This window comes from Chelon labrosus (genome assembly GCF_963514085.1).
Source record: "Chelon labrosus genome assembly, chromosome: 20".
Lineage (NCBI taxonomy): Eukaryota > Metazoa > Chordata > Actinopteri > Mugiliformes > Mugilidae > Chelon > Chelon labrosus.
In genome coordinates, this window is record NC_140353.1 from 14,370,474 (window position 1) to 14,398,441 (window position 27,968).

At 44.1% G+C, this 27,968-nt stretch overlaps 1 protein-coding gene across 1 annotated transcript in view; it reads left to right on the forward strand.

The window, feature by feature from the left end:
- Window positions 1–3,636: 3,636 nt before the first annotated feature.
- The window catches only part of LOC311505122 (latent-transforming growth factor beta-binding protein 2-like), a gene marked incomplete at its 3' end in the record, with an annotated part of 83,379 nt that continues 59,047 nt past the window's right edge, over window positions 3,637–27,968 (forward strand). The window contains 3 exon segments of the mRNA XM_084568528.1: window positions 3,637–5,007; window positions 7,609–7,682; window positions 18,238–18,508. Of these exon segments, the coding sequence (XP_084424654.1) occupies window positions 4,577–5,007; window positions 7,609–7,682; window positions 18,238–18,508 (776 nt within the window). The 5' untranslated portion in view covers window positions 3,637–4,576.

The following is a 27,968-nucleotide window of genomic DNA, read 5'->3' on the forward strand; positions in this document are numbered from 1 at the left end:
GCATCAGAAACTTTGCCAGTGGCGCTAGAGCCTGTTAACATGTTTCTGGACCGCTCCACTATTTGAAAGTGTAGATGGCGCTGAAAGATTTTGCATTTGTCTCCATCAGTGTATAACATTGCCGTGCGAGGCTCGCATGTACAGTATGGCTTGGAAGCGCACACACATTTAACAAGTTTCTTTTTTTCTTCAAGGCTGCACTTGCAGAACCCATAAAGTATGATTAACATGAAAGGCCAAGCAGGAGCGGTTGTCTTAAATAACACCCATGTGACCTACTTGTATTACCCAGCTGACAGCGCTTCATTCATACAAGCTGGAAAGACCCTGTAGTCCCTGGTCTTAGCGCATTACTTTTATCCTGCTCTCACAATCTTCAACTGTTTCATCTTGTTGCGCGAATGCCTGTTTTATGTAGACTGCTTAGTCTGTTACGGAGCACGATGGAGCTCCTCTGTAATATTTCCTTCAAGCAAAACCTGTCATGTTAAATGAAAAAGAAAAAAACATTTATAATTTGTGATTTTACAAAGTTTTTCTCCACCAAACAACCCCCTCCACCACCACCACCCACCCACCCCTTTTCCATGTTTTCCCCCAGGTCCTCGCTCCTGCCCAGGCTGAACAATGTCGGTATTATGTTAGCTCCAGGGCAAAAAGAAAGGAGAGCTGAGGACATTGATACAAAAAGCAAAAGGTAGCTGACGAGAAGATTGACGTTCCTTGTTGGTGAGCCCCATTGAAAGTCATCACAGAGACCAATTCACATGGATCACTTTAAATTCTGGAGGCGAGGCTAAGAATACTCTGTGTATACTTGCTTATAATGAGAGCCCTACACTCTGGGTGTAATGATACTGTTTGGCTTTCTAATGGGTACACTTGACCTCTGACCCTTTGGTCGCTCAGCAGTGTCGAGTCTCTGCTAAATGGATGTAAATGTGACATTCATGCGGACACCGAAACATGTAGAGGTTCTTCCCCATGGATTAGCTATGGAAAAAAAAAAGCCTCACACCACACAATGAAACCCATCTAGAAAATTGAGCAATTAAAAGCACTAAATAGTCTGGAGACAAATTAAATCCACCTTAAATTGTTTGCGTCAGTACAATTACAAGACTTGGATGTGGTTATTGTTACTATGACCATGTGTTTTGTAAGAAACTGTGCAGTGTAATGCCGTTATATTTCTGCTCTGCATTTGAAAGATGATAGGAGTGGCTTGGTTGTCATGCCAGAGCTTTCAAAGGACTCTTTGTGTAGAAGCGTCGGTCATAGCCAGAGACATCCTCCTGGTATTTATCCTAGAGTTCCTCCAGATGCTGCAAATTGTATCAAATTGGGCCACGTTAAAGCCCACTTTCATAACACTGTTAGCCGCTCCACAGATCTTTAATGATTGGAGTACAGTGCATGTTCCACAGGGGTTACTTCTGCAGCTGGCAGGGTTGCAGTAGCTCAACTACTTAACAGAATAGGGAAATTACAAGTTGATTTGAAGAAATAGCCTTGTATTATGCTGGCTCAAATGCACTGAAGACTAAATGCTTCATGTGAAAATTAATTAGAAAGTGAACAGAGCGTTGTTACAGTAAGGGTAATGGAGAAACACTATCATCGTTAGCTACTGTGTGTTAGCTAAAAGAAACTGCTAACTTGTAAAAACAGCTTTATTACTGGTAAACAGACAAACTGTTTAGCTTAAAAACTGGAATAGTTAGGCTAGCATAAAGTGGTAAAGTGGTATAGTGGTATACTAAAAGTATAATTAGCGAGATAGCTAAATAGGAAAAGAAGAAACTACAATTATACCCCGAATATGCTAGCTAAAAGAACTGGATAACCACTTGAAGTAGCTGCTAAAACTAATGAATATTTTTAAAATCCCAAACTTAAATTAATGTATGGTTGCTTGTAACAGCTAAAAATAACTGACAAATGTAATGGATAAAACAAACATATGAAAAAGCTAACGGTTAGCCTACACTAAAGATTTGAATTGCATTACATGGTATTTCAACTCTCAGTAACATAGAAGCACCTGTCAGTATGATGTGAATCGATGACACAGCAAATTCCTGTGTTAGTGCCAAAAATGCCAGTTCCTCCAATGTCCACTTGAGACTGGATCTAAAAGGAAGACAGTCCCTATCGTCCCCCATGTTACATGGAAAAGAAATAAACATGTTTTCAGCCTGATGCAGAAAAAAAGGCTTGGGTCTTCATAACTAATTTCTCCTGTTTTGAAATTTGTTTAAATTTTATCAAGATTTAAAGGTGTGGACGCTTTGAGTGACAACTAGGTGTTGTGTCAGGTTGCTAGCTGTTTACATAGGCATTACTCACCACTCCAGCTCCAGTCAGGCTTCACCTCTTTATCCCTTTTTGAATCAGCCAGTGGTTAGGCAGAATCAGGCAATGCCAAAATGGTGACGGCCAGGGCGTCCTACACCGAACTTCAAAACCCTTCTTCGGGAACCCTATGGATGATGTCACAGAGGGTTCATTTATCTGTATACAGTCAGAAGATACAATTCAGTTCAACACCAGCATACACTTCATCCAGTGAGCTGACAACACACAATACAATAATGACATATAGTCTAAAACAGTTTTATAATGTACAACCTTTGTGACAAAATGGACTCCATGGTTATTAAATTGTGTTGGGGTTGCCAGTCCATCATTTCGCAAGTGAAAACAGATTCCGCTTTTATATAATTAACAGTGTCAAATAACATCCAGTGAGTACTTAATTCAAATGATCATAATTGGAGCATGAAGAGGTATTTGAGTTTGACAAAGCTGTAGGGTGGACCTGCCAAAAAGGTTTGGAACCCCGCTTCAGCACAGCTACAACAGCATGATTCAGAAACACAATACGGATCAGGACACTCACTGAGACTACAGTAGAGCAACACATGAGCTGCAGCCAGCTGCTCACCCACAGGTCACCGAGGAGATCTGTCTGTGCATGCCCTGGTCACCCCGAAAGGACGCCGGGGTCAACTGGCCGTGATCGGTTTCAGAGGCGGCAGCGACACCAGCCAGCCTGGGGGTGGGGCGAGACGGCGGGACAGTCATAAGACAAATGCAACCTCCTTCTCTAATTAGATTTCTCATGGGCTGGAACATGAGCTGTAATCAGCTGTGGTGCACAGACTTGTGTTTTCTTGCAGAGAGAAAAGTAGAGCAAGAGTACTGTGTGCCCAAACAGTATCATTCCTTTTAAGAGATTCATTTTTTTTTTCTAGTAAAAGGTCACTTTCCAGAGGTTTGTGTATGTGATGGTGGGAAAACGGATGAACGGGCAGAATAGGGTCTGCTGTGTGTTTTGGATGGCAGTTGTGTGAGTGGTAATGGTCCTCGGGGACCACTCATGAAAGAGAGACAGGCGCGCATCTTTGCGGGCTGAATGAGAGGAGCGCAGCCAGCTCTCTTTGGGTTGTTTAACATCTTATGGGAGAAGAGAAATGTGTTGTTTCCAGACAGTCAGAAGGAAAGTGATGATGCAGCATGGATAAGAGGGGGAGATGAATGGGCTCCGTTACATAACTTGACCAGCCTTCCAAGGTTTCAGTTTGAATTTGAGCTTTTTTCTTTTCTTTTTTTACTGGAGAGTAAAATATGTGTATGAGCCTACAGATGGTCAGGGAACACATTTTACACATTTTGTCTAAATGTTGTACATTTCCCCACTGTAAATGAACTCTAAATGGCTTCAAAGTGTGCTCTGACACTCTAGTGAGATAATAAAATGATTTCAATGCACCTAATTTATGTAAATCACCTTTAAAAAGTCAACCTAAACAGAAATAATCAGTTCCACAGAGCCTTAAAGAAAAACATCTGGAAGTCGTATCTTAATTTTATGATATTGTAGCCTGTCAGTTCAAATATAAATTGAAGGTAATGATTAATGCAGCTGCTCGCGGTATTTCCAACAATCGCGTTCAAAAAGGGGTCTCAGAAAAGAAAAAAGAAAGACGGCAACATCATGTAACTTGGCAGAGAAAGTGCGTGTGGGCACATGGACCGAGCGGTGCTGCGACTGGAAGCAACAACACAGTCGACAAGGGGGAGTTCCTTCTTGCAAAGCGCATGCAATCCCTACAAAAATTCCCAGTGACTTCAGATCCAAGGAGGTGGTGATATTCATGGGAGCACGATTCAAACTCTCTCACTTGGAGTACAGCTTCAGCAGCCCTGGAGCCAACGCGCTGCTCTCTTTGCGCCTCTTTTCTTGTTTAACTTAAACTAAAGCAGATGGAATAATGTTTGTATAAAATAGGATATTTTTTTTTTTACCAGCGCTGGACGGAGAAAAGGGGCTGATAGTTACTCACTTTTGGACTGAAGTTAAGTGCTGATTTGATAACTTGAAGACATTCCGTTTATGTCTTACCTGGGCATTATGAAGAGGTATCCGGGCTTCTTTCATTCTTGGGAGAGGTTGCCATCTTGCTGAACTCGTGTCGACTCATTTTTTTTTTAATTGATCACAATTTAGTGGCTCTTGATAAAATTGTAAAAGCGATCTGCCCCCTTTTACGCGGTAGTTTTAAAACTTTGAATGCTCAAAATGGACCGTGCAGGAGTTGCTGTTTTAGTTGTTTTGGCTGTTGCGCTCATGCGAGTTGGTGACAGTCACAAGGACGCAACAGGTGGGAGGAAAGAGGGTGCAGGGGCTGACCGGGCGGTCTGGGACCAGCCGCATTCCCCGGGGATCAGTCAAGGTCACCCGCCAGGGGGACCTCGGGACGGCGGTGCATCCTCAAGAGCATCCGGTGAAACATCACCTGGGTCCGGACAGTCTCGTAGGACTCCGGTTCGCCAGCCCAGGGGGACCTCAACTGGTGGCGCTTCCCGGGAAGAAGTCGCCTCTGCGCCGCGGGATGGTGCGCTGCGCACCGCCAGACAGACGGTCAGCCAGCAGCAGAGAACCAGAGTGAACCGAAGGCAGAGCAGCAAGCCCGGCTCTGCAGGCGCCAGACGGCTCGTTGGGTAAGAGTGACAGCTAAGTGCTCCACGAGTCCACAGTAAAATGTTTTACTTTGCTTTGTCATAACTAAATCAGTCGAGATCCCTGAAGTACTCTGGGTGAGTCTCTGTGACCTATTTTACTGTACATGAGTCCATGTGCTTTACTGTAAAGTGGTTTCTACGCACTTAATCAAAACATTTCCATTATACAACAGCAGCTACAAAGTACTGCATTAAATTGTCATCCAAAGGGGAAAACCTTTGTCGAAATTTGGACAATATGCGTGTTTTATCATCGGGGTCATGGCAGGACATGGAATAACAGCTATGGTTGAACACTCTGCTGATTAGTGGGCTGACAGCAGAAGCTTGCGATGAATATGAATGGATGAACTGTATTTGAACTGCTCTGAGATTCATGCAACACTGCATTATCACCATTTCCTCCCATCACTGCATATTACAGTGCATTTAAATTGGTGAGCGGCTGCAGACTACTTCAGTGTGCGAGCCCCGGAATTATGCTGTTGCCTTTGGCCATGCATTGTGGTGGTTTGAACAGAGCATTGGCTGGCGAACATTTGCAAATTTGTGATCAAAAACACCTGTTTCTCCAATGGCCCTCTTTCAGTGCTCCAAACTTCCTCCCCTTTTTTTTTGTGTCTGTTGAACTGCAAACAGGACGATGGGTTGTTTCCATATCAGAGCTCTTTTCTTTTTGTTAAATGAAGCCTCGTGCATCCAGTCCTGTTTGTTCCATAGGGACAAAGCTTGATACACATGCACTGGACAGATGAGTGTTTACATAATAATCAGAGGGAGATTTGAATGGCTCACCTTGGGGTTGCAGACGGTGAAATGTAAATAATCATCTCTTTTGTGTGTCATAACAGGGTCCGCTCCGAAAACGGATTATTTATATGGCCAATTTCTGGTTTGCATAATCTGTATTTACATGCATTAAGGCTAAATCTGAACCAAGAGGATGCCTTTGTGGTACAAGATCCTGAAACATAACCCCTGCCACATGACATCCAATCCAAGCACCATCTCATGGAGTTTTATTTGAGACATAAGTGTGTCATAAGTCGTGTCCCATCAACTGGCTCTAACCCTAACATGTTAAAAACAACTTTTCTGGACATATACTGTCACTCAGACAGTTGCGCTGATGCATTCTTGAACTGAGGCGCTGTCTATTTAAAGCAGCTCGCAAAGAAAATAGCAGCCTTTAGTATTAGATCCAACATGCTTTATTGCAGCGCGGGGCGAACGCCTCGCTCGCCGTTTGCCAAAAAGGCATTGCGCCGTTGAATGAATGGGGTTCTTTGAGTTTTAAAGAAGCATAAAGGTGGAGTTACATAAATCTGCGGGATCATTACCTTATAGTATTCTGCATGCTGAGTTTAACACGCTGATTCATTAGCTTTAGATGAATCATCTGCTGCTTGTTAGGGAAAGTGTGTGCATGACACATTTCCTCTTGGAATTCCCACTCAGCTCAGTCATTTACTGTAACCCTGCAGCTATGGCAGCACAGGATTCACTTACCTTTTGCTTTTGCATTGACTCAGTGTGAGTCTCCTTCTGTTTTCAGTGCGTGCACCTGTCAGGTACTTGATTGACCCAGATAGCTCGGTGGTGAAATAATACGCCACCTTCTCGTGTTTAAATAAAAATATAACAAGGTGAGAACACGGTGTTATCTACATATATTTTAACCTGGGGCATGATACTAATTATGCTGTGTAAAGGTTTCCATTACATATATAAATCTCTTGATGGAATTTGAACGTGATGACTGATGCCTTTGGCACGGGCCCGGCGTGATGTGTTTGATTTATGACAAAAGTCGATCTTGCCAGAGGGCCCAAACAACTGTATGTTATCCCTGCGACGCCTCAGTTCACATTCGCGGCATCTAATGAGTGCAATCCAGCTGAGGTCAGCGAGTCAATCCCTGTTATCTTCTCAAATCACCATGACTCAGACATCCACTTACTGTAATATCTTGTGAAAGGATGATGGGGCACAGACCCATGCCAGAGCGTTGACTGTTGCCCCGGAGTTGCTCTTGCGGTCTGGTGCCTTTTCATCTATCTCGGTGCAAAAATTGGCCTGCGGATTAAAGAGCGCAAAGAATCCAGTTATAACTGTTTAAAAGTTGTCATCCCTCATTTGCTCAGTGATTTATGGAAAATGCCGGCTGTTTTTCCATGTCCCGCGTGTCTCTCATAATCCCTTTAAGGCTCGGATAACTCTGTTTGTTTTCACTCGGGGATCTCACGTAACAGAACAGGGGGACTTGTGGGTCCAGGTTCAGATAGAATTTCGTGACTCGAAATTTCTGTCAAATGAAACGCAATTACAGCGTAATCTCAAAGGCGTTTCATATCGATAGGCCAGCCATATCAAAACGATATGAAACCATAACACCATTTGTAATAAGATTTGTCTGTCGTGCAAAGGTCGGAGGCCCTCCACATTCATGTTTCTGCTCTACGGTTAATAAAAAATGCAGTCTGTTTTAATGCCTGTTTGAAAAAGTGTTGTTGTCTCACCCTTTTTTGTATTTTTTTATTTTTTATTTATTTTTTTTCATAAATGTGCTTCTTTGTTTAGGCCTAACGTCTGCGGAGGTCAGCAGTGCTGCTCTGGGTGGGCGCTAGCGCCAGGAACCAACCGCTGCATAAAACGTAAGCATCCTTAACGTTGTTTGTGAACTTTAAATAAACGTAACTTGCATGAAGATCCTTCCATTCATCTTTTAGGTTTTATTGTTTGGCAACCGAGGTCGTACATGTTAGTGAAGTCTAGAAGCTGCACACAAACACGCTGACGTGCATCACGTACATTAGCCCTCCTCCACCGGTTAATTTCGCAGACAGGGAGGCTTTACAGACTTACGCACACGGCCTGAGAAATAACATAGTAAATGACTACTAATGACTATCCTGTCAAGTAGAATTGCCTCGTGAAAGTTTTCCTAGAGTGTTATTGCCCTCACGGCCATGTTCATCATGCAGAGTTGGCCTTTTCTTTTCATGTAAGCTCCTCGCGTGGAAATTACCAGCACTTAGCGCTTGGCTCTCTTTTTGACACCAGCCCTCAATTATGGAGGGAACTGCTTCTTCTTTTATTTGACCACAGCAGTATTGGATATCCCGGCTGCCAGATAATTAAAAGTGGAATAGAAGACACCGACTGCGAGTGAATAATCAGCGACGTCTTTAAAGCCAATGCAGACAGAGGCAGGCGCTTAAATAGCTCCTTTTCATCATGACAATGCCAGTACTTCTGCCTATAGCTCACATGTGGCCTGTCAAATCAAAAATGCCATCTTTTTAGATTTAACTTTCTTAAAATAGAATTGGTTCCAACTAAGACCAGATTGACTCCTTGCGTGTGGTGTTTCAATTTCACGTTTACGATGACTATTGTTTGCTGCAGGCAGAAATAACAGGTTGGACATCTATCTTTAAATTTTATAAGCAAAGTAAAACCCACACTCCAAGAGGCACCTATCTAGTAGCTAGCTATACTTTTTTTGTCTTGTTTACTGTTTTCTCCTCTGCTAATTATCTCCCCCTACGCACACACACAGTTCACACAAATTTCAGCCAGTCAATTACAGTCAACAACCTGGTTACAGTCTTCTTATTAGATCTCCTGCCTCCGTGCAAAGCTTCCCTCCTTTTTTTTCTCAATATCCAGATAAAGGCACACTAACAAAGGTGTCAATTACGTCTAACACGGAGCTGCAGTTGGCCAAATTAAAAGAGTAAATACTTTAAAGCTGCCAGAAAGTAACAGGTTCAGTTTAACGCGCCTATGTTAAACAAGACAGTGCTTCTGAGCAGACTAGGGGTCTGTCCAACCATCTGGACCCTCTTACAGCATTGGCTCTCACCCAGGTCTGACTGGAGGCCATGCTATCATCAGCTGAGTGAAGCCCCACAGCCGGCAAAGTGCCAACACAAAGGCCCCAGAATGGAGCTGGGACTAGAAGCCCCCACGTAGAAGACCTCCGTGGAGGAATACAAGCTCAGGCTATCTTTATTCCACCCTCGCCCGCCAGAGACCCAGGCTGCTTTATTCGGAGATGAGAAAACATGTTCACAGTGGGGGGGAAAGAAACGTAACAAACCTGTCGACTGGGAGAAAAAGTAAAAACACAACCTGGCTGAGCCGTGTCTAGGAAAGTCTCGATGAAGTAATCGTTAATATTAAATATGTCAGCTGCGCTCTTTCTCCAGAGACGCTGAACTGGGTGTCTAGAATCCTAGCTTCCTAACAATGCCTCCTTGTTGAGCTCAGAGCAAATCTATGACAGGAATTGGACCACTAGCTGTCCAGGGATCGCGCCTACATGTCTTTAGAAATATGTTCATGAAAAGGTCTACGCCCGAATCTCTGTGGGTCTTTTTAGAGATTGTCATCTCTTCACTAAAGACTCACTAAAGCCCTGCCCACGTCTTGGCGGGTTTGGTGCAGACTGTCTCTGTTTTCAACTTTGGGGTGGATGGCTAGCAGACAAATCTGTGTGACGAAAATAGCCAGTGTTGTGCAATAGAAAGCTTTGATTCATTAAGAAGAGTATTGCATTTCCCCTGCATGTTTTTTTTGTCTTCTGGACAAGTTAGTCATATTATTTAGAGATAATACTTTTAAGGTTTTTATGACCTTAGTTTTACCTATGACGAAGGCTGTTAACCGAAGGTGTGTGTGTGTGTGTTTGAGTTGGCTGGTAAAGTTAGGTCAGGTCTAAACTTGACTGCATTTGTTTAGTGTATTTGATCGAAGCTTCCCTTGAGATTAATCGAGCATCTTGCTTCCGGGTCTACACTACTTATCCCCCACGGTGTTGGGATTCACATCTGCTCTTCGAAAGTAGTGTTGCTTAGATGGAGGCCCGAGGGAGCCCATATTTTCGCCTCGCCCAGTACTAGCTTAGCAGGAGTCCTGCTTTAGTTATAAGATAAGACTAAGTGCATTACTGTCAACACCTTCTTGACACAAAACCCAATGAAATGTTTGTGCATTTGTGCAGATGTTCACAGTCAAATCTCTAGGTAACATTTTCTAATAGTTCCCATCAATTTAAAAGAGTCTTTAACCAGCAGCTCAACAGCACATCATTCATTAAACACGCCAGTAATGGTAAGCCATGGGAATGTTGTACAGCTGCCTAAACAGTAATTGCCAGAAAGAGAAAGCAGCATGTTGGTTTAGTACAAATCGGTCCCATTGGCTCACATTGAGAATGGCTGCTGTATACAAAATAGTAAGTAACTTAGCTGTGGTATTAGAATGGAAGCTTGGATTGCTGGCATGTTTTAGGATAAACACAGTTACCCTCAATTATATGTCTTGTATATTGGTGTAGAATTACTGTTTTAAAGTTTTGGTTTACAACATTTCTTGTAGAGCGAAGCGCAGTAAGAACCTTTAAATTCACTGTACCCAGAGGATAGCCTTAAAACGATATGTCTGCTCATCTGTGTCTAGCCTCAGAATTCTCACTCATACTGTTTCACTAATGAGAGCGCCTTTCAGTCAAACCTGGCTGTTAATCGTTCGACGGATTAGGCTGCCGCGCCGCAGACACCACGATCAAAATGAGCTCTTGGACAAGCTGGGAGTTGTAGGTATTGTAGCTACCTGCTTGTTTGACTAGACTAACAGCTTGTCTAATTTTTGATAAGTTATGCCTCTGCCCAGGTCGTTCTTAGCCAGAAGGTATGAAAGGAAACTGTTCAGTCCATCTTTGCTTGAATTTACAGATGTAGTTGGGTTCTAGGAACGTAGCCCTGCCCTGATTTTTTGACAACAGCTAAGTTATGTAGCTGATTCGCGATAAAGCTGCTTGAATCGGGTTGTTTCCAGGTTGCGGTGACAGATGGGTAACCGAGGTAACCTGGGTCAATGTATTACGATTCTTCTTAATAGTCTGTGAGTGACGCAAGTTACTGGGGTCTCCTGGGAGAAATAAACTTAACAAAGTGGGATGGCACAGGAGTATAGTTTGAAATATATTCGAAATATATAAACACGTGATGCATGAGTGATGCCTGGTATAGTACGTTCTTGAAAAATGCAGGTTTCTCTATTTTGTGTCATGTTGTTTCAAACCAAACATGGCAACCTGTTGATTTACCGAACCAAAGCTAGGTGCCGCATTTTGCCACAGTGAAACATACTCACTTCTTCTACCAACCGCATAAACCGTAGCTTCCTCAGCCATCATTTTCACAAGTATGAAAATTAGTTGGTGGCCACTCCCCTTTGGCCAAGTAGCTAAGATGGCAATGACTAAGGGTGAGAAGCATCCGACGTTTCACACTCAACTTTTTGAGTAATGGAGTACTCAGTAAGCCATCATTACAGTCCAATGGCACCAATGGAAAGGTCGAGGATTTATTCAAGAGCTTCCTAAAACCTCTTGCTTGAGTTTGGCTTAGATGAGGCAGCCTATGTTGTGTTGTTGCCGTGTTGTGTAGCATGGTCTACCACACACAGAATGAATGTATGGATTAATATAATACTTAAGACCAGAAACCACTGGGGTTAGGGCTCCCTGCAAGCACAGACAGGAACTGGCTTTCATTTACCTGAGCTCAAAGTGCTCCCTAAGGTGCAAGCTTCTAGATTCTGCAGCAGAATTAATTTCATCACACTATACATCAAAATATTTTGGCGAAAGCACGCCGTACATATGGCAACGTGCTGCTCCAGCCAACAGCGAGAGCGCGACCCCCCCCCGAAAAAACACACAGATGGCTCTTGATTTAAACCTGTTGTCTCTTGGAGAGTGCAGATGAAAGGTGCATCACTCACTTGGAGGAATAAAGTTGTTTTCAGTCTCTTAAGCGGTTGGTGATTGACAGACTGAAATGCGGTCGAGAGGGGTTTCTTTTTGATTGCCTTCCAGCTTTCTTTGGCCTGCTGTGCAACTCCAAACCCCATCCCAGCTCTGAAATATCTCCTCATGCACAAAAGTCCCTGTCTCTCTTTCTTATTTTTTCCATCACATGGTAAATTTCCCTTTCTTTCCAAACAAAAAAAAACAAGCTTGTCCATCAACTCAACTGAGCAGTTCGACATTTAACAGTTACATCTTTCGACACAACATTTCTTGGTTAGTTGAATTAGTGAAAAGCTGATTATTTCACTTAAAAAAAATGAAATTTCCACTAAAACCAACGTGGTCTAAATGAAACCATTACAAATATACTTGGTAAAAGTATTTATTCTTTTACAGTGCTTTAGGTTTCAACCTAATCTTACGAGTGAAGTGCATTTAATGCTTCTGCTACAACATGTGGGAAGCAGCTGGTGAAGTATCAAGGACATACATGTGTGAACGTTTTCTGACCTCCAAAGCACTACCCAAAAATGTAGGTTCACCATCTTCACCTAATAGATGCAAGCCGCCTGAGTGACAGACCCTGACACACAATACAATATTTAAATGTACTGAACCAGGTCTTTTGACCTCTGCACTGAGACACAGGCTCACGATGAAGTTCAAGAAACTGGCCTATCTGCAAGTTACGATATTTATTGTGCAGAGATGTCTGAACTGCGGTGTTAAAAGTTTGTCACGGCACGTACACTTCATAGGATGGTTTACGATACGCGGCTAGAGGTCGTGAGCCGGGGTCAAGCAGCATGCACTGTGACCCACTGAGTCACCAGGACTTTGCCGCTGAACGGCACTGCTGGATGCATTACGTTTTTCAGCAGTTGCTAAAGATATGACGAGTCAATATCCTGTGGAAAATGGGCAGTTTTTTAATCTACAACATCCCGTAAGAGGGTGCAGTGTTTAGCTCGCAGCTTAGAGGAATTTTACGAGGATCAGGAGTATTATCTCACTAATGAAATCATACAGTATGTTTGCAGTGATGAGACATTCAGATTGCAAAAGCCAAACTGACAAAAAAAAAAAGAAGACAGCAGTAAGACCCAAGCAGACACTGCAGCATTCCCTGTTTTACAAGAGCAGGAGAAGGTTTTTAAGATGCTGGTGTTCCTGGCGATGTCATTGGGCCGGGGTTAAAATTACTGCTGCACAGACAGCCACAGAGCCCTCCTCGGCTTTATGTGTCGTGTGTGTGGATTTGTGGGGGTTGCGCAGTTTACAGTTCAAGGGCATGACACTCCTTTGGCAGCCCTGTAGAGAGTTATGGCCCATTGGACAGATCCTGTAATCAATACACACCCCGTCGTCCCAAACCCCGTCATTAACACAGACGCTGGACAGCTCGCTCTCGGTTTGTCTCCCCAAACCAGGAGTGCTGCTTTCTCCACTCCAGCTGGTGCGTCTGTTTGTAGGTTGCAATTGCGCTCTGTTTTGGCCTCCTGCGCCACATGTTTTTCTAATTGCTACCATAGACGAAAGTGAGGTGAAAATAAGATGCTATTCGGCGTCTGGAGCTAGAAATCTTCTTGCAGAAATTCGATTTTGTTTATTTGTGCTTCGTTCATTAGCTGTTGATGAGAATAATGACGAGAGAGGTGGTGCACATTTAGTCACGCAAGGCTGTAAAGTATTCTTCGTTAACACTCGGTAACAATTTATTTTATTTATTCATTGCGTCACACTACAAGAAGAAAAGTCAATGTTCTGAAGCCGATCTCTCTGCAATGAGCCGATGAAACAAGCCTGAGCTTGATTGACAAAGAGCAACATTAAAAACAAGCACCCCTTCGCCTTCGGTCACACACACGCTCACTGAGGCCGCAGTGTTGTTAGGGTAGCCTGTAGCAGACCGTATATCATAGCACCCTCCTGTTTAAAGACCATATGGAAGTTGTTGGGATGTGATCCCTCAGGAGGATTGGGTTTGTGGGTTTTTGGTGAACACCGCGTCTCACAGAGTCAGCTTTACAAGTTGTCGGCGCACTCCCCCGGATCCAGATATCCTCCACAGAGCGCCCCAGCATGTGGCCCATTAGAGGTTGAATGTGGGAGTACGAGGGGTGTGGTGGAGGCACAATGCAGCATGGCTAAAAGTAATGTACACATCGTCATGGGTCAGATGTAGGTTAACAAAATCCCCCCACTAAGCCGAGGTGGGTTTGGAGAATAAAAGCTTTAACTACTGTAAAACCCACACTTTGATTGGAAAATGTGCATCTCTGACAGAGGCACCTTAATTTGGTGAAATATTACCCTTGTAAGATTTACCACAAAGGGAAAATAAAGGCTCAGTCAAGCGGTATCAGGCTCCCTTCCCTCTGGTTTTGATTAGAAAATAGGGAAGTTTCTTCTTGAACTTTTAATGAAAGCCTGCAGAGTTACAGTAACAGCAGTTGGCTGTAGACAGCCAAGTTAGCATTTAGCGAGCCTGAAAGCGATAACACTTAGACTGGCAACCATGTGGAAATCACATGTTGCAAGGAGATTAACACTCACTTGAGATGATAAGCATTGAGAGGCAATTGCATTAACTGCTCAATAGACCAATTCTTACTTCTTCAGTGGAGAGTGAGTCCGGATGAGAGTTGTGTTTTTAAGCTTGTCTCTCCACCCTGCTTTTCACAGTCTTGAACACTTGAACTGTTTCATGAGGTCTGTCAGGTTCTGTGGTGACTCCTGAAGAGAGGCTCCTGCTGTCATCGCATGTGTTCTACCAACCTGTGTAGTCATGTTCAGTGCAGTGTTATGCAAAGTTTCGGCAATTTACGGAACCTACGTTAAACTTTAGCCTCTTCAGAAACGCACACATTCTACTCAGGTAAAGCTAGATTTGTGCTTCTGCTGGATATCTGCTGTCGGTATGACATAGCTCGGTACTTTGTACTCACAGAACTGTAATCACACATTGAAGTGACACAGTCTGCAACAACTGTGATTGGTACGAAATGCCTCGTCCACATCTCTCAGTTGCCGGACGATCATGCAATATTCTCCTGCACACTCCGAAGTCTTTTCTCCATTCTGTGTTGCAGAGATTTCGGTAAAAGCTGCCGCTCAGTTCCAGTGGCCATTTGTTGGAAGACCACAGAGAAGCTCAACTCAGCTGATTAGCCAGCGACTACCGTTTGTGGCGTAGTTGCGGAACGGTGCGGACACCCTAGCGCGCAAATCTAAATGCTTTCAACGGCGTAGGCCACTCGCGTGGGCTCTGGCTCAAGCTCCGCGCAGATCCGTTGCCAAAGCTTAAGTTGCCTAATTTCTAATGATATTTCAACCTTTCATTCTCATTTCCAACTTCCCGTCTCTCGGTTTTCAGTGTTTGAAAGGACCTTCAGTCAAACCTTTTGTCATACTCTACTAAATTCTAATCTCCGGAGCAGCTTCCAGCCTCTAAATCCCATAATGGTGCGTAATTCTCTCAATCCGTCGAGGGTACTTCCCAAGATTATGCTTTCATTATCAATATTACTTTCAGAAATGTCAGGTTACCTCTGGCAGCGGTGTTGACCTGCGTAAAGCGAGGAGATTTCTCAGCATGCTTGAATTATGTCAGATCTGGGTTTCAAATTGCCCCTCGCTGAATGAGAGGACTGTAAAGATTTGATGGGTTGTATTACTTTCAGTCAGGGAGAGAGGGGGAAGGCAAATCTCGAGTGGATTGTAATGGACTGGAAATGAGTGCTAAGTTGGAAATGAGAGTCCGGTGGAAGGGGGACAAGAATGGCAATCTCACTTACGTTCACATGCAAACCTAAACGTACCATAACAGGTAACCCACAAGAGAAATTATGAGCTATACTTAACTCTGCAAATTCCCTGGGAATTGCTTTAATATAGATAGAGAATTACTGTGTGATCGCAGCCGAGGCCTTTGAGAATAGAAGTAACATAAATTACATTATAGAAAAGTGCTTGTTTAAACACCAAGTGAATAGTGGATATGTAAGGTATGACACAGGCAGTAAAGACTTCCTCATCCCAGTGTATATCCTCATGTGGCTCAGGTTTGAGAGGATTGTTCTCAAATGTGATGTTGTAAATATTTGAGCTAAGCCCGAAGAAAATGCGGTTTCTACATTAATAATGTGTTTATTACCAGTTCGTCTGGCTCAGCGTGTTTGTGTGGAATGCTCAAAAGCTTCCAACAACAGCCCAACAGTGTCCTCTTTTCAGATGACTGGACGTGGACACAATCTCCAAAAACTTGGCCAGTCTGTCTCGGGCCATAATTAGGGCTGAAGTGGCAATGCCAGGAATGTTTGCCATTTCTCCCTTTTTATTTCCGATGGATTCTCATTTTATTATTACTCTCGCAAAGTAATAATTGCTGCGCATATTTGTGAAATGGGTGGAATGCGAGGCAATTAGTTTTAATGATGTGCAAGACAAATCTGCACGACAGCAATTACCGTGACAATGTGCTCAACAGCCCAGAGGCGGGCAGCCCGGAGACAACACAAGATGGGCAGTGACGCTGTATGTGCCGTGGTTCCTGCAAGCTTCGTGGGGTTCATATGTCAGAGCCGGGGTCGCTGACCTGTCCGCTCTGTTGTCAGCACATTGCATGTTTGTCTGGTGTCAACTCCGTGCCTCGCAGCTGAAAACGGGTCACACGATTGAAGATACCTCATCGCAAGCCAGCCGTGAATGGGTTACTCTCCTGCCCTCTCATTTCAGTTCAGATAGTTTATTTGAGGAATGCAGTTTCACACATTACCAACTTCTCCCCCTCCAGCATAATAACTGGAACCTGTGGCCTACAGTGTGTGATCCACCGCTTCATCCCCAAACTTGAGGTTAAGCAGACTCTGGACAAGACGGTGGCACCCAGCCAGCCCATGCTTTAGCTAGATGATGTATTTTACTTCTTGCCAAACAGAGCTCAGACAATCTCTATTTTATCCCGTGATGGAAAATTCGGATCACATACCAAGTTATACAAATCCACAACCGCATTTCTCTAAATGTGTACACTTCATCAGAAAAGGGTGTACATTTTCCCCCGTTAAAACGAGACCCTTGAACAAATTAGCCGGTCCAAGTAAAATTGGCTTCACCCGAACGCAGAATAGATGGTGATCGTCTGATATTTAATCCTCAATTTGTTAGTTTTTCTCATCACACCGCAGCCCGACAATGGAAATAAACGTCTGACGCCACGCAGTGTCGTCATGTTTCCTCTCGTCGCCTCGGTTTTGAGCTCTCGTCATCAGAAACGACATCCTCGGGGTCCAATGTGCTTTCACTCAAGACTGAAGGAAACATAAAGTGACCCGAGTGCTGTGTGGTATTGCAATAACAGGAAGTGTGCTGCAGGTAGAGCGCTGTTCGCACCCGGTGGGGTCCCTTTCTCCTGCCACCGTGCCTCGCTGCCAAGAGCCTCGGCAGCGTTCCTGCCTGCGATCCGTCAGACTCCTCGGCATCTGTGTCAATAGCATTCCACAGAACCTGTTGACAGAGCGCCGCTGTTTGCTTTTGCCACCACAGACCGGTGGCCTGATTTACAGTTTGAGGACAATGTCGTAAATCTTCAAGCGCCGTCTACTACATACATTTGTGTCACAAGATCGAGAGCTTGTTTACTTTAAATTGCGTGCCGGGGTGTTTTTCAGTACTTGGGAGTGTGATGGGAGGATTGTGGTGAGCTGGTGGAGTGACACAGATTATTTTTCCATGACCATGAAATAACCTCAGCACTGCGTCTTTGCAGACTATTGATAAATATTCCACGCACATTCATCTCTTAAGTACAGTAAACCCCACCAGATTTAGTTTGTTTTTCAAATGAAGGATACGGCTCTACAGGCCCATTTCTTTGATGAAGTGTCAGATATTTGCACTTGGCCTCCAGTACACAATTTTTCCTATTCGCTCATGTTTGTTTTATGACCTCTTACTTTTATTATCCCTTTTAAGTTGCCTCTGTAACGGTGAAAGCATACACTGGGTTCTAGATCAGGGAGTCATTGCTTATTGAGATGGTGGCAGCACTAAACTGAGCCACAAACCTGTCATTTAGACTTTATCTCAGTGAGAAATTGGATAAAGACATAATGCAAGTGATCACATGCATTTAGACTAAACAGGCCAGTTAAAGGCTCAACAGAAATTGAACATGACAACCCCTCCAGGCTCTACCGTGAATGAGAAGGACAAAAATGTTTAAGAGGGGAAACTAATGGAGCCTTGATTGAATCAATTTAAAGTGAGCCCCAGTGCTGAGATATGGGAAAGCCATTTCTGCTACCGCCCCATCATACAAAGGGGGGGCACATGCTCTAACATGGCCTTCTGAAAGTTGATCTCCATCTGTGCTCTCTCTTCAGCTGACTGCCAGCCCCCCTGCCAGAACCGTGGCTCCTGCAGCCGGCCACACACATGTGTGTGTCGCTCGGGCTTCCAGGGGCCCCGCTGTGAGGAGGTGGCTCCGGAGCAGGTGTACATCCGCGATCGAGGCGGCCTGAGGCGCGTTCAACCCGGCACCAACCCTTTCCACAAAGACCAGCAGCAGAGAAGGCCCTCAGAAAGGCACGCAGCCGACACCACCAAGGTCCAGACCCCGCAGCCTGTGACCACCAGACAGCCTGTCCACACCGCGTAAGCAATTCCCTACCTCTTCTTATTATAGCCAGAAAGAGTCCCACTGCTTTACTAAATAAGGATGCGCCCAAAAATAACATTTTAAGACCATTTTACACCTACCAGCCACAATATTAAAACCACTGACAGCTGAAGTGAATAACACTGACCATTTTGTGACAATGTACCCCCCACCCCATACCAATGACATGGGTGCCTTACTCAGACGCACACACAAAAACGGTTTAGGAACAACTCAAAAAACATGAAGAACAGCACAAGGTGTTGACCTGGCCTCCAAGGGATCTCCACTAGATCCCAAACTGATCAAGCGTCTGTGGGATGCACTGTAACAAGCCTGATCCACAGAGGCCCCTCCCCTCAACCCATAGGACCCAAAGGCCCACACTAACAACATCCTGCTGCCAGACACAACAGGACACCCTCAGAAGGCCCATGTCCATTCTCTGATCAGTCATAACAGTTTTGGAGGCACAAGGGAGACCTACACATAGGCTATATTTTGAATATCATCTCCAATGTACCTTGCCATCAAACAGCCTTTCCTTACAGGAAAGTGAAGCCATTATATTGACCTATAAAAAACTTGGAAAACATACGAATTCTTGGTCTACTGCTGCCTCTATTTAAATTTTTGTGTGTGTCACACAAAATGCAGCTACCACGTTCTGCCAGGTTAAATTAATGTTCTTGTCAGTGGAGTATGGCGGCTTTGAAGAGAGCGATACAATGACTCCACTTCCTTTTTGGACGAGGTAGCCTGACGGAAAGGGAAAGCAATTATAATCTTCTAATAATAGCATGCACTTTGTAAATGGATATTGATTTTTTTTTTTCTTAGGTCTTGTATTGTACCTATCCTGTCCACATATCATTGTCTGCATGTCCAACTGGGAATGTGCTGACCACATGATCTGCTGAAGGTTGCACGCCGGTTATGGATAAGAACCTCATAAAACCCTATTTTAAAAACAACCAAACTGTCCCTTTACACCAGAGTGTGGTGACATTGAGTAGTTGTGACTTGTAAAGCTATTTATTTGCGTATTATTGCTAGCAAGCTCACACAACAGGTGAGTTCTTTTAGTCAAATGTCAGTTAGAAAGCTTGTTGTTTGAGTCGCTAATGTAAAAATCAGTTCACGTAATTTCTTAAAAAGAATAAATCCTTGTTTAATAACCGCCTGCAAACCATCCTGGCACAAGGAGCGGTGCATCTAGGAAGCTCCTAGGCTTCTGGCAGTCGTCAGCACTGCCGGGATGGTTTGCTGTTGGTAAACGGCTCCAATTTGCTTGTCAAACACATCTTACTGAACGACTACACCGCTTCCAAGGAACCCACACATGGCGACCATTCCACTGAAATCCTCAGATTTCTTACATTTGAAACGCTTCAGTGACCAGGCCTTTGTACATGCATTTTTCAACTTTTTCATGTTGGATTCGAGCCCATCAAACTCATGAACACAACGCGATATTTCTTTCCAGAACTTGTTGAATTTACGTTAACGTCCAGTATTTTGTGTTTTGTGGGTTTTATTTCACAGAGAGATATTTGTTTTAGCTGCAATTACTGTCATACGGGCAGGCCTGCAGAAAACAAATTGACGCGCTCCGCTATTTGAAATTATTTAACGGGTCTTGAGCGGACAGTAGTTCATTTCTAACAAGTGCAGCACGGGCTGTGTTTATCATCGCAATAAATCAAACCAGATGACTGGCTTCGTATGTTAAATCTTTAATACACTCTCGGTTAAACAAATATTAAAGTGAAGCGAGCGAGTGTTTGCTGCCGTTTCCTGCCATGCTTGGAGAAGTATTAAGTTAAATCTGCAAAATGTAGGAAAATATAACATGGCGAACCAGACTGAAGAATTAACCCCTGCTATTTGCTATGAAAATAGAGCAGGAAGATTATGTTTTCTTTAGGCTTTGACCATTTCAGTTTGTTCTTTGATTTATTGGAATAGCTGTGACTATAATGTATCCAGATAATAATTGCTGAGACGAAGACCTCTTCAGTGCATTCAGCAAATTCTCCACAGACGACCAATCAGACAGGCTTAATAGTTTCTTGGCTTGGGTGTCTCGCTGTTTTAGTTCCAATTTTGTTGGAAAAAAAGTTGTTGGTTTGATTAATCACCTCACCATGGCTAGAACCATATTCTTAATCAAAGCTGTTGAAAGGGAGTAATTGTTTCCGGGAATATTTTTGATGGATCGTTATTGCTTACAGGTTCAGACTTATCTTGTCAAATCCCTCTCCGTTGTTGGACCCGGGCCCAGCGCTTTTCTAATCCGCTCACAGTCGGTTTAAGTGCCATAATTTGTTCGGGCACTGAGGTCATCGTTCGTTTTTTAGCCAGTTTGTCATCTGGGTAATTTCTCCCCACCAAACCACTGAAACATTACATGTGACATTTATGGTGCTCCTCTTGCTAATCGCGAGGGTGTTGTGTCATTTTGGGCTTTTCCTGGTGTTATGGAATTGTGCTGGCTGAACCGTGCACGCGTTTGTGGTAGCTCAGTGAAACTTTACTAAATGTTTTGGCAGATGGTTCATAAAAGGATTTTTATACATCCTCCTTCCCCAAACAATTATCTTGAAGTCATAGTAAATCTTCTAATCAATACAAGACCTCTGAAGAGTGCACAGTTGCTTTGCATATGTTTTCTTTGTTCTTGACTCACAGGACATATTTGTGCCCTGAGTCACAGATCTGGGATGAATACAGAGAGTCTCGGCTGCAGGTTTAACATCGTAAGAAGCAGACAGTGTTCCTGAATCACAACTGACTCTGCGATGACTGTTTTTACCGTCATCTTTGCGCTGAAACTGTCTGAGCTGCCGGTCAGTTCAAGATGAGCCATTTGCCTTCCAGCATATCCAAGCATTAGTTGTTGTAGCCAACATATTTCTCTGTCATTTTCAAGACAGAATAAAACCTCCTGCCAAAACTGTAAAATGTCTTCATTTAAACATTAATCAAATAATTATTTGAATACTTGACTTGGTACTTCCAGGAAGCTATTTGAGTGCTTGTGTAATTCACATTTAAAGCTTAGCCCCCGTGAACTCCTGCAGAATTTCTGCACTCTCTCGGCCCAGAGTGATCTTTTAGGGGAGGAACAGTGTTCCCCCCGGAGAAGTGGTCGATGCAAGTCTTGGTTTCATATATCAGGACGAGGTTCCACTGTTTCCAAAGCCAAGGAAGCACGAGCAACGTGAGGTCACGGAGAGTGAGAGTCAGGAAGGAAGACCGGTGCCAAGGCTCAGTGAAGGAGTAAGAAGAAGAGAGTAGGGAGGACAGACGCTCGGCCTGAGATAGATCGTGTTGGCCTTGCCCCCACTTATATGCTGGGGGAGCAAAGGCCGCACAGTGCACGCAGCCAGTCTCCTTTACTTTTTCCCGACTAGAGAAGGTGTGAGGAACTATATATGTCTTTTTTGGAGCAGACGTTGCTTGTTATGTCAGCAGCACCCTGTTACTAACCCAGCCTGTCAAGTGGCGCCAAGAGCAAGAAATAGTGTCAAGGAAGGAATGAGACAAACCAGAGAGGAAAGAACAAAAAGAATGATAATAAGGAAAAAAGTCACTCAGAGAGAGAATGTCATCTGTTAAGCCGAACAATGTGGAATTCCTTCATGTAGCCAAACATCGGTTGTACTCCCTCCGTCCAGACGTGACCATCTCACTGTCCGGTCAGTCCTCATTCACAGCATTGAAACTGAGGCGGCAGACAGGAAAAGTGGAGTGTCTGCGGTTGAGGTTTGTCAACATCTCAGGGAACATGATACTTTGCTAAGTTTTCATCGGTCCAGCATCTAAATGTTGTGTGGCTGGACACAGGCTTTTCTGATTAGACAAAGAGTAGTTTGTGGTCTGGTTAGTCTGGTTAGAGGGTGAAGGGTAGACTATACTAAACTATTCATGCGTGACCCAAAACAAAAGGAAGATTTCAGTGTCGTACTGATTACGCCATAGTTTCAAGCAAACAAAGTACGTCATGCCATTGCCTGTAGATTTTTTCCCAAGAAAAATAACAGACTTGACATGGACCCCCCTGGTACAAGAGGAGATTAACAGTTGTAGCAATGCTTTGGCAATGCAAAGTGGGCAGGGACCATGTTTAACTAATCTCAACTTTAGGGCCACCTGGTGAAAACCAATGGGAGAGACTGATACAGCTGAGGTACCTATCACCACCATGCTCATAGTGGGCATAGAGCGTCAGTTGAACGTGAATGGAGCGGCAGTGTCGTTGAATGTATTTTCAAATATAGGACAGCGATGGCAATAAGAGCTAGTTATGTCCGTACACTTGCAATATTTCAGTGTTGTGCTTGTTCCCCTCAAAAACATTTGGGGTAAGAGGTTTACATGGGCAACCAGAGCCTGGAATGTGCACTCACAAACAACTGTCAGCTACAAAGGGATGAGTTACGAGTAAATTGTTTTTATATGTCGACAGGGCTTTCTCGTTAGCCCTTACCCAATGGTGTGCCAATAGGATTTAGATGCATTATTATTAGCTATACGTTATATTATATTACATGCAAGGCCATAGACATCAAAAAATGTAGATGTTTTGAAGATCTCCTGTAATTTGTGAGCCCTACTTCCTAGCTTCTTGTTTCACTTATGATGCCTGTTTACAAGTTGCTAGTGTTTCTTTCACTGCAAAAATGTAATGATTCCATGTTGCGTCTTGTTGCATGTTAAAAAGTTAATGAAATGGGCCCATGTTTAGCAGCCAACCCAGCTTTCAGTGTACAGAAAAACTATGGCCTAAGAAACTTGATGTATCATCTCCCCAGTTCATACTAGCACCCCATTCCTTCTTCATCCATGACTGATCCCTCCATCCAGAAAATGTTTAGCTCATTTGGAGTTTATGTCTGAATCTCGTGATGACAGACAAACTGTATCTGCTGTCAGACGTATCTGGGCACTGCTGCCTTCTGAAATTGTATTTTAGAGAACAAACCATACCAGGAATTGTCCTACTGGATAGATTTATGTGCGACAACTTGAAATAAAAGTCTTGGTGGGATGGACAAAACATATGAGAGTCTGAGACGTTGAGCACAACTCCATGCACTACTCCCTTCTCTTGTATTCCTGTCTTCGGGTCGTCCACCTCTCATCTGACCCTTTCAACTGTTTCCCAAGTGTCCCAACTGCCTGTTCTGCGGGATTCATTGTAAACATTTAAAATAGGTACATCCTATATGCAGCTGGCAAGCAGCTAACCGTTTCCTCCACTGACCTGTGCTGTGGAGCAAATACGTTTCTCTACAGCCCAGTGTTTCCTGTGACCGCTGTGCTCGGCAGTAGTGAGAGGCTTGTCCCTGTCAGCACAAGATCCTGCAGATCACGAGTCTGTTAGCTCCCAGTATGAAGGTCAGGGCCGGTGGCTAGGCTGGTGCTGTGAGGACGTATTCACCACCTCTTATGTCATCTCCACTGCCCCACCGTTCTCTGACATCAGTTCTCTGCAGGAAACAGAGCAGGGCATGGCAGGATGTGTGTGCAGGTCATCCCTCCAAAGGTCACCTCTCTGGTTTCTCTTACATAATCAGACTCAGGACAGCTGGCGGCAGATACCAGACCTTGTTAACAGGAGTGATACTGCATACACTCGGTTGCACCAGTTTTCTTCAAGGTAGAATGAAACATGCAGTAGGTCTGATGATCAAAGGATTATCTGAAACAACAAAGATGGCTGCGTGGAGACACAGCTGTTGTCTTGGGCTTGCTGCTATGTGATTGTCGTGCAAATGCGGTGCTCTTCACTGCTTCAGATGTGATAATACTCGAATAAACCAAGCTGAACTATGCTTCTGTGATATCACAACTCAAAAAATCTGTGCTATTCAGTATCTACCTTTGCAAACCCTTCATCGATTTCAATGCATCCTTACATATAGATCAAACAACAACCTCTGGGGCTGAAATATTAGGCCAACATGGAATTGCCCAAACCTGCAGCTCCTTGAATGTTGAAGTACCCAACTTTTCTGCGGAGATAAACACATTTACAGCCTGGTATATAATCAGTCTTGCCCTCTAGATCAAATTCCCCCATTCATAACCACTCCAGAGGGTTGTCAGTATCAGTTTGAATTGTATCAAGGTTTAAAGCAGCAGTTAATGAATGAACCCTCTGAGAAACAGGTTGATGCCATCAGAGTTTGCTGCCCAGACACCGCCAACCCGCTCCACCCACACTTTGCAAATGTTGAATTAGCAGGGAGTTAGGCAGAGTCAGGCACCACCAAGATGGCAACAGCTGGAACCTCAGAGCTCCCTTTATGACCTGGACCATGGTATGGAACCAGACAAAAAGCAGAGTAATTTGATTTAAAAAAAAAAAAAAAAAAAAAAAGTTGGACCTGACGCTACTTTTACAACAAGCCAATTCCACCAAAACCAGCATCACTATTTAAAAGAACACATGCTCCAGGTCAGCCCCTTATGATTTGTTAACACAGTGCTGTTTCGGTCGTAATGCCTGGTAATTTAGTGTCAGATGATGCCTAATCAGGGAAGCAGATCTTGAGTAATGCTGCCATTATCCTGAACCCCGAACCTGATTCATTAGAAGTTGTTGTGGAACTCGCTGGAACTCACTGACTTTGAGAGAAAGACGTGTTGGCGGAAAAAAGCCACCACACTGCGTCATAGACAGAGAAGTGACTCAGTGATCTGCAGCAAGAAATTTGGGAATAACTCGCATATTAAGTGAGGTGATTATAATGTTTGTAGTCATAGAAATATACACATCAACCATACAATTTTTCTCCGCATTAACTGGTTTGCTTATATCTGCCCCACAGTTTTCCCCGGTAACTAATAGGGCTGGCGGTTATGTGGCTTGTTGACTCAAGGCTTTGCACGTAGCCACACAGCCGTTTCTCAGAGGAAACTGTGGTCATAGTGGGAGTTCTCCATGTTAATCATGCATCACTGGATGCTTTCACTCCCACTCGAGACAAACCACACCACCAACGCTGCTGGGAGCTACTGTCAGAATCCTCTAGGTGACCCTTGCACCTGTACAGAAACACTGTTTTACCATCATCGCCAGTGTCCATGGTAGCAACAATGATCACAGAAAAACGTGGGGTATCGAGTGTAAGAGAAATGCAGAACGACTTGAATAAAATATGATCATGAACGTTGAAAAGCTGGAGTGGAAATTCGCTCAACAAGTTTCTCTTAACTCAGTTGAGAGGATAATAAATTAGGAGAGTTTCTCAAATCCCACAGTAGTTTTACATCTGATATTACTCTTGATACCGCTGACTATGATCGGAAATGGGTGTTTTTACGACTAAAATATATGTATATACATCTAAACATTCAGCCTGGGAAAGTTTTCTGACTGTACCACCTGGCAGTGTGCTTTGCTACTCAAGTAGAACATGTCCAGAATCATCCTCTTGTCTCCCTTTTTGGCGGCTGTCAAAACAGAGGAGGCCTGCAGATGGGGAGTCGGGTTAAAGTAGAGTAAAAGGGTAAAGGGCAGGGTAATTCCCACAGGTTGTATATGCTGCTCTCCTCTGAATAATGTTCTATCTCTCTTCCAAACCAGGCATGTGACCGTGTGTCTAGAGTTGTGATTTGTATCCCTGTGTGGGTAGGCCGAGAATGAACTTGAGCAGGGGTCAGGTTAACTGGCTTTCTGTTTGCAGGCGTGTTTGTATTGCGTGCTTGCGCTAAGAACTTGACCCGTGCCCTGACCTCGGCCTCTGGTGAGCGTTTTCACGGAATGGCAGAGGGCTTTCCGGAGTACGGCTGGACATCCTCTGTGGTGTTTTTGCCGCGCTGGGGGGTGTCATTGTGTACCTCTGCTACTGTCGGCTTAACATTAACACAGCACAATGCGGACTCAGCTACGGAGGCCACCCTGTCCTCAGGTGAACTCTCTGCAGGCTGGCAACAAGGAAATTCTGAATTTCTCATATGATGGTCAAAATGAACCAAGACTGATTCAGCATACACTGTTAAACTTTGTAATATGTGTGTCTAAATGTGATGTAGGATTTTGGATGCTAGGAACATTAATACATAACAATGCTGACCGAGCCAGGCCAGGAAGAGCTGCTGTGTTTCTTTCTACAAAGACAGAGCCAAACGAGTCCCATGAGTGTTTGGCTTCCTGCTAGGCCAGGGGGAACAAAGGACCATAGAGAACTCTCAGCACTGGACAGATACAGTATGTCTTTCTCACCCTCCATCCCAGTTCTCCCAAAGCCCCGTCCGAAACGCACTCTCAGTGCCGCAGTGCCAGGGCGCTTTGCGTCCGTGGCCAAATTGCTCTCATCTAGCGGGCTTGTGCAGATGCAGCTGTCGGAGCGACAAACACTATACGGCAGTTACAGGAAGAGGGGCGCCTATCCCAGAATGCACTCCAGCCTCCACCCCCGGCGCTGAGGCAGATGGAGACAGCATCCATCAGGCTCATCTCCCAGATATGGGGCAGAGCGTTGAAAGCATGAATTAGCAGTATGGCTGTGCAGTTAATCCATTCAGATGACAGGATGTGGGGTTCCTGTGGGCCTGAACGTTGGAGTGGACCTCCAAAAGGGGCAAACATACACAATGTGCTCAAGTCCAACTACACATGAATTTGGTGTTTCCTTTCCAGACGTCTACACTCAGCTTTGTGTTGGCCTTCTACATGTCCACATTCCGCCCTTGTGTTCGCTGTGAACCTCTTCTCAAGCTTTTATGGCTTTTTAAAATCATGTGTTATACTCCTGCTCAAAAATTCCTTCAGTCACCTTTCTCTTTGGAAACTTTTTGTCAAAGCGGTCTGACATAGAACGCTGACCAGCATATCGACAAAATCTCAGTCAGCACTTTCTAATGGATCTTCCTGCTGGCCTGTCTTGTGGCATTTTACTAAGTGAATGATCACAGCAACTACAATAAACTGGAGAATATTGAATGGCCTCTCAGCTCAACATGCCTGCAGGCCTTTTGATTCAGGCCCCTGAACCACAGCGACCACACTGCTTTGCTTCCATCCAGAATCTGGGCTTTCTGGATTTCTTATAGTCTGAACATTCGACTTTTTTAAATGCCTACGCAGAAACTGACACACTGGCACTGCTGCCGGTCCCCTGGAGATAAAAAAGTGAACTGTTTATTTCACAGATTTTGGCCTGTGATTGAGTAGACGGCAGTAGCCCCGTGTTTTGATCGTTTCATGTCGGCAAACCTCAGTGAGGTCAAATTTACAGAAAATCTATTTTCATGCAGCCGAAGTTGTACCTATAAAATTAAGTGCAACTTCATCTCTTTATTTATCTGTGCAGCTCATGTGGCTGATCCAAATAACAGTCTTTTCTCAGTGGATTTCTCGAGAATATTCTTTGCTTACCGTTATGTGCTAGGCACAGTTGTTGCACTAATATAAGCCTCATACTCCTCGGGGAGAAAAAAAAA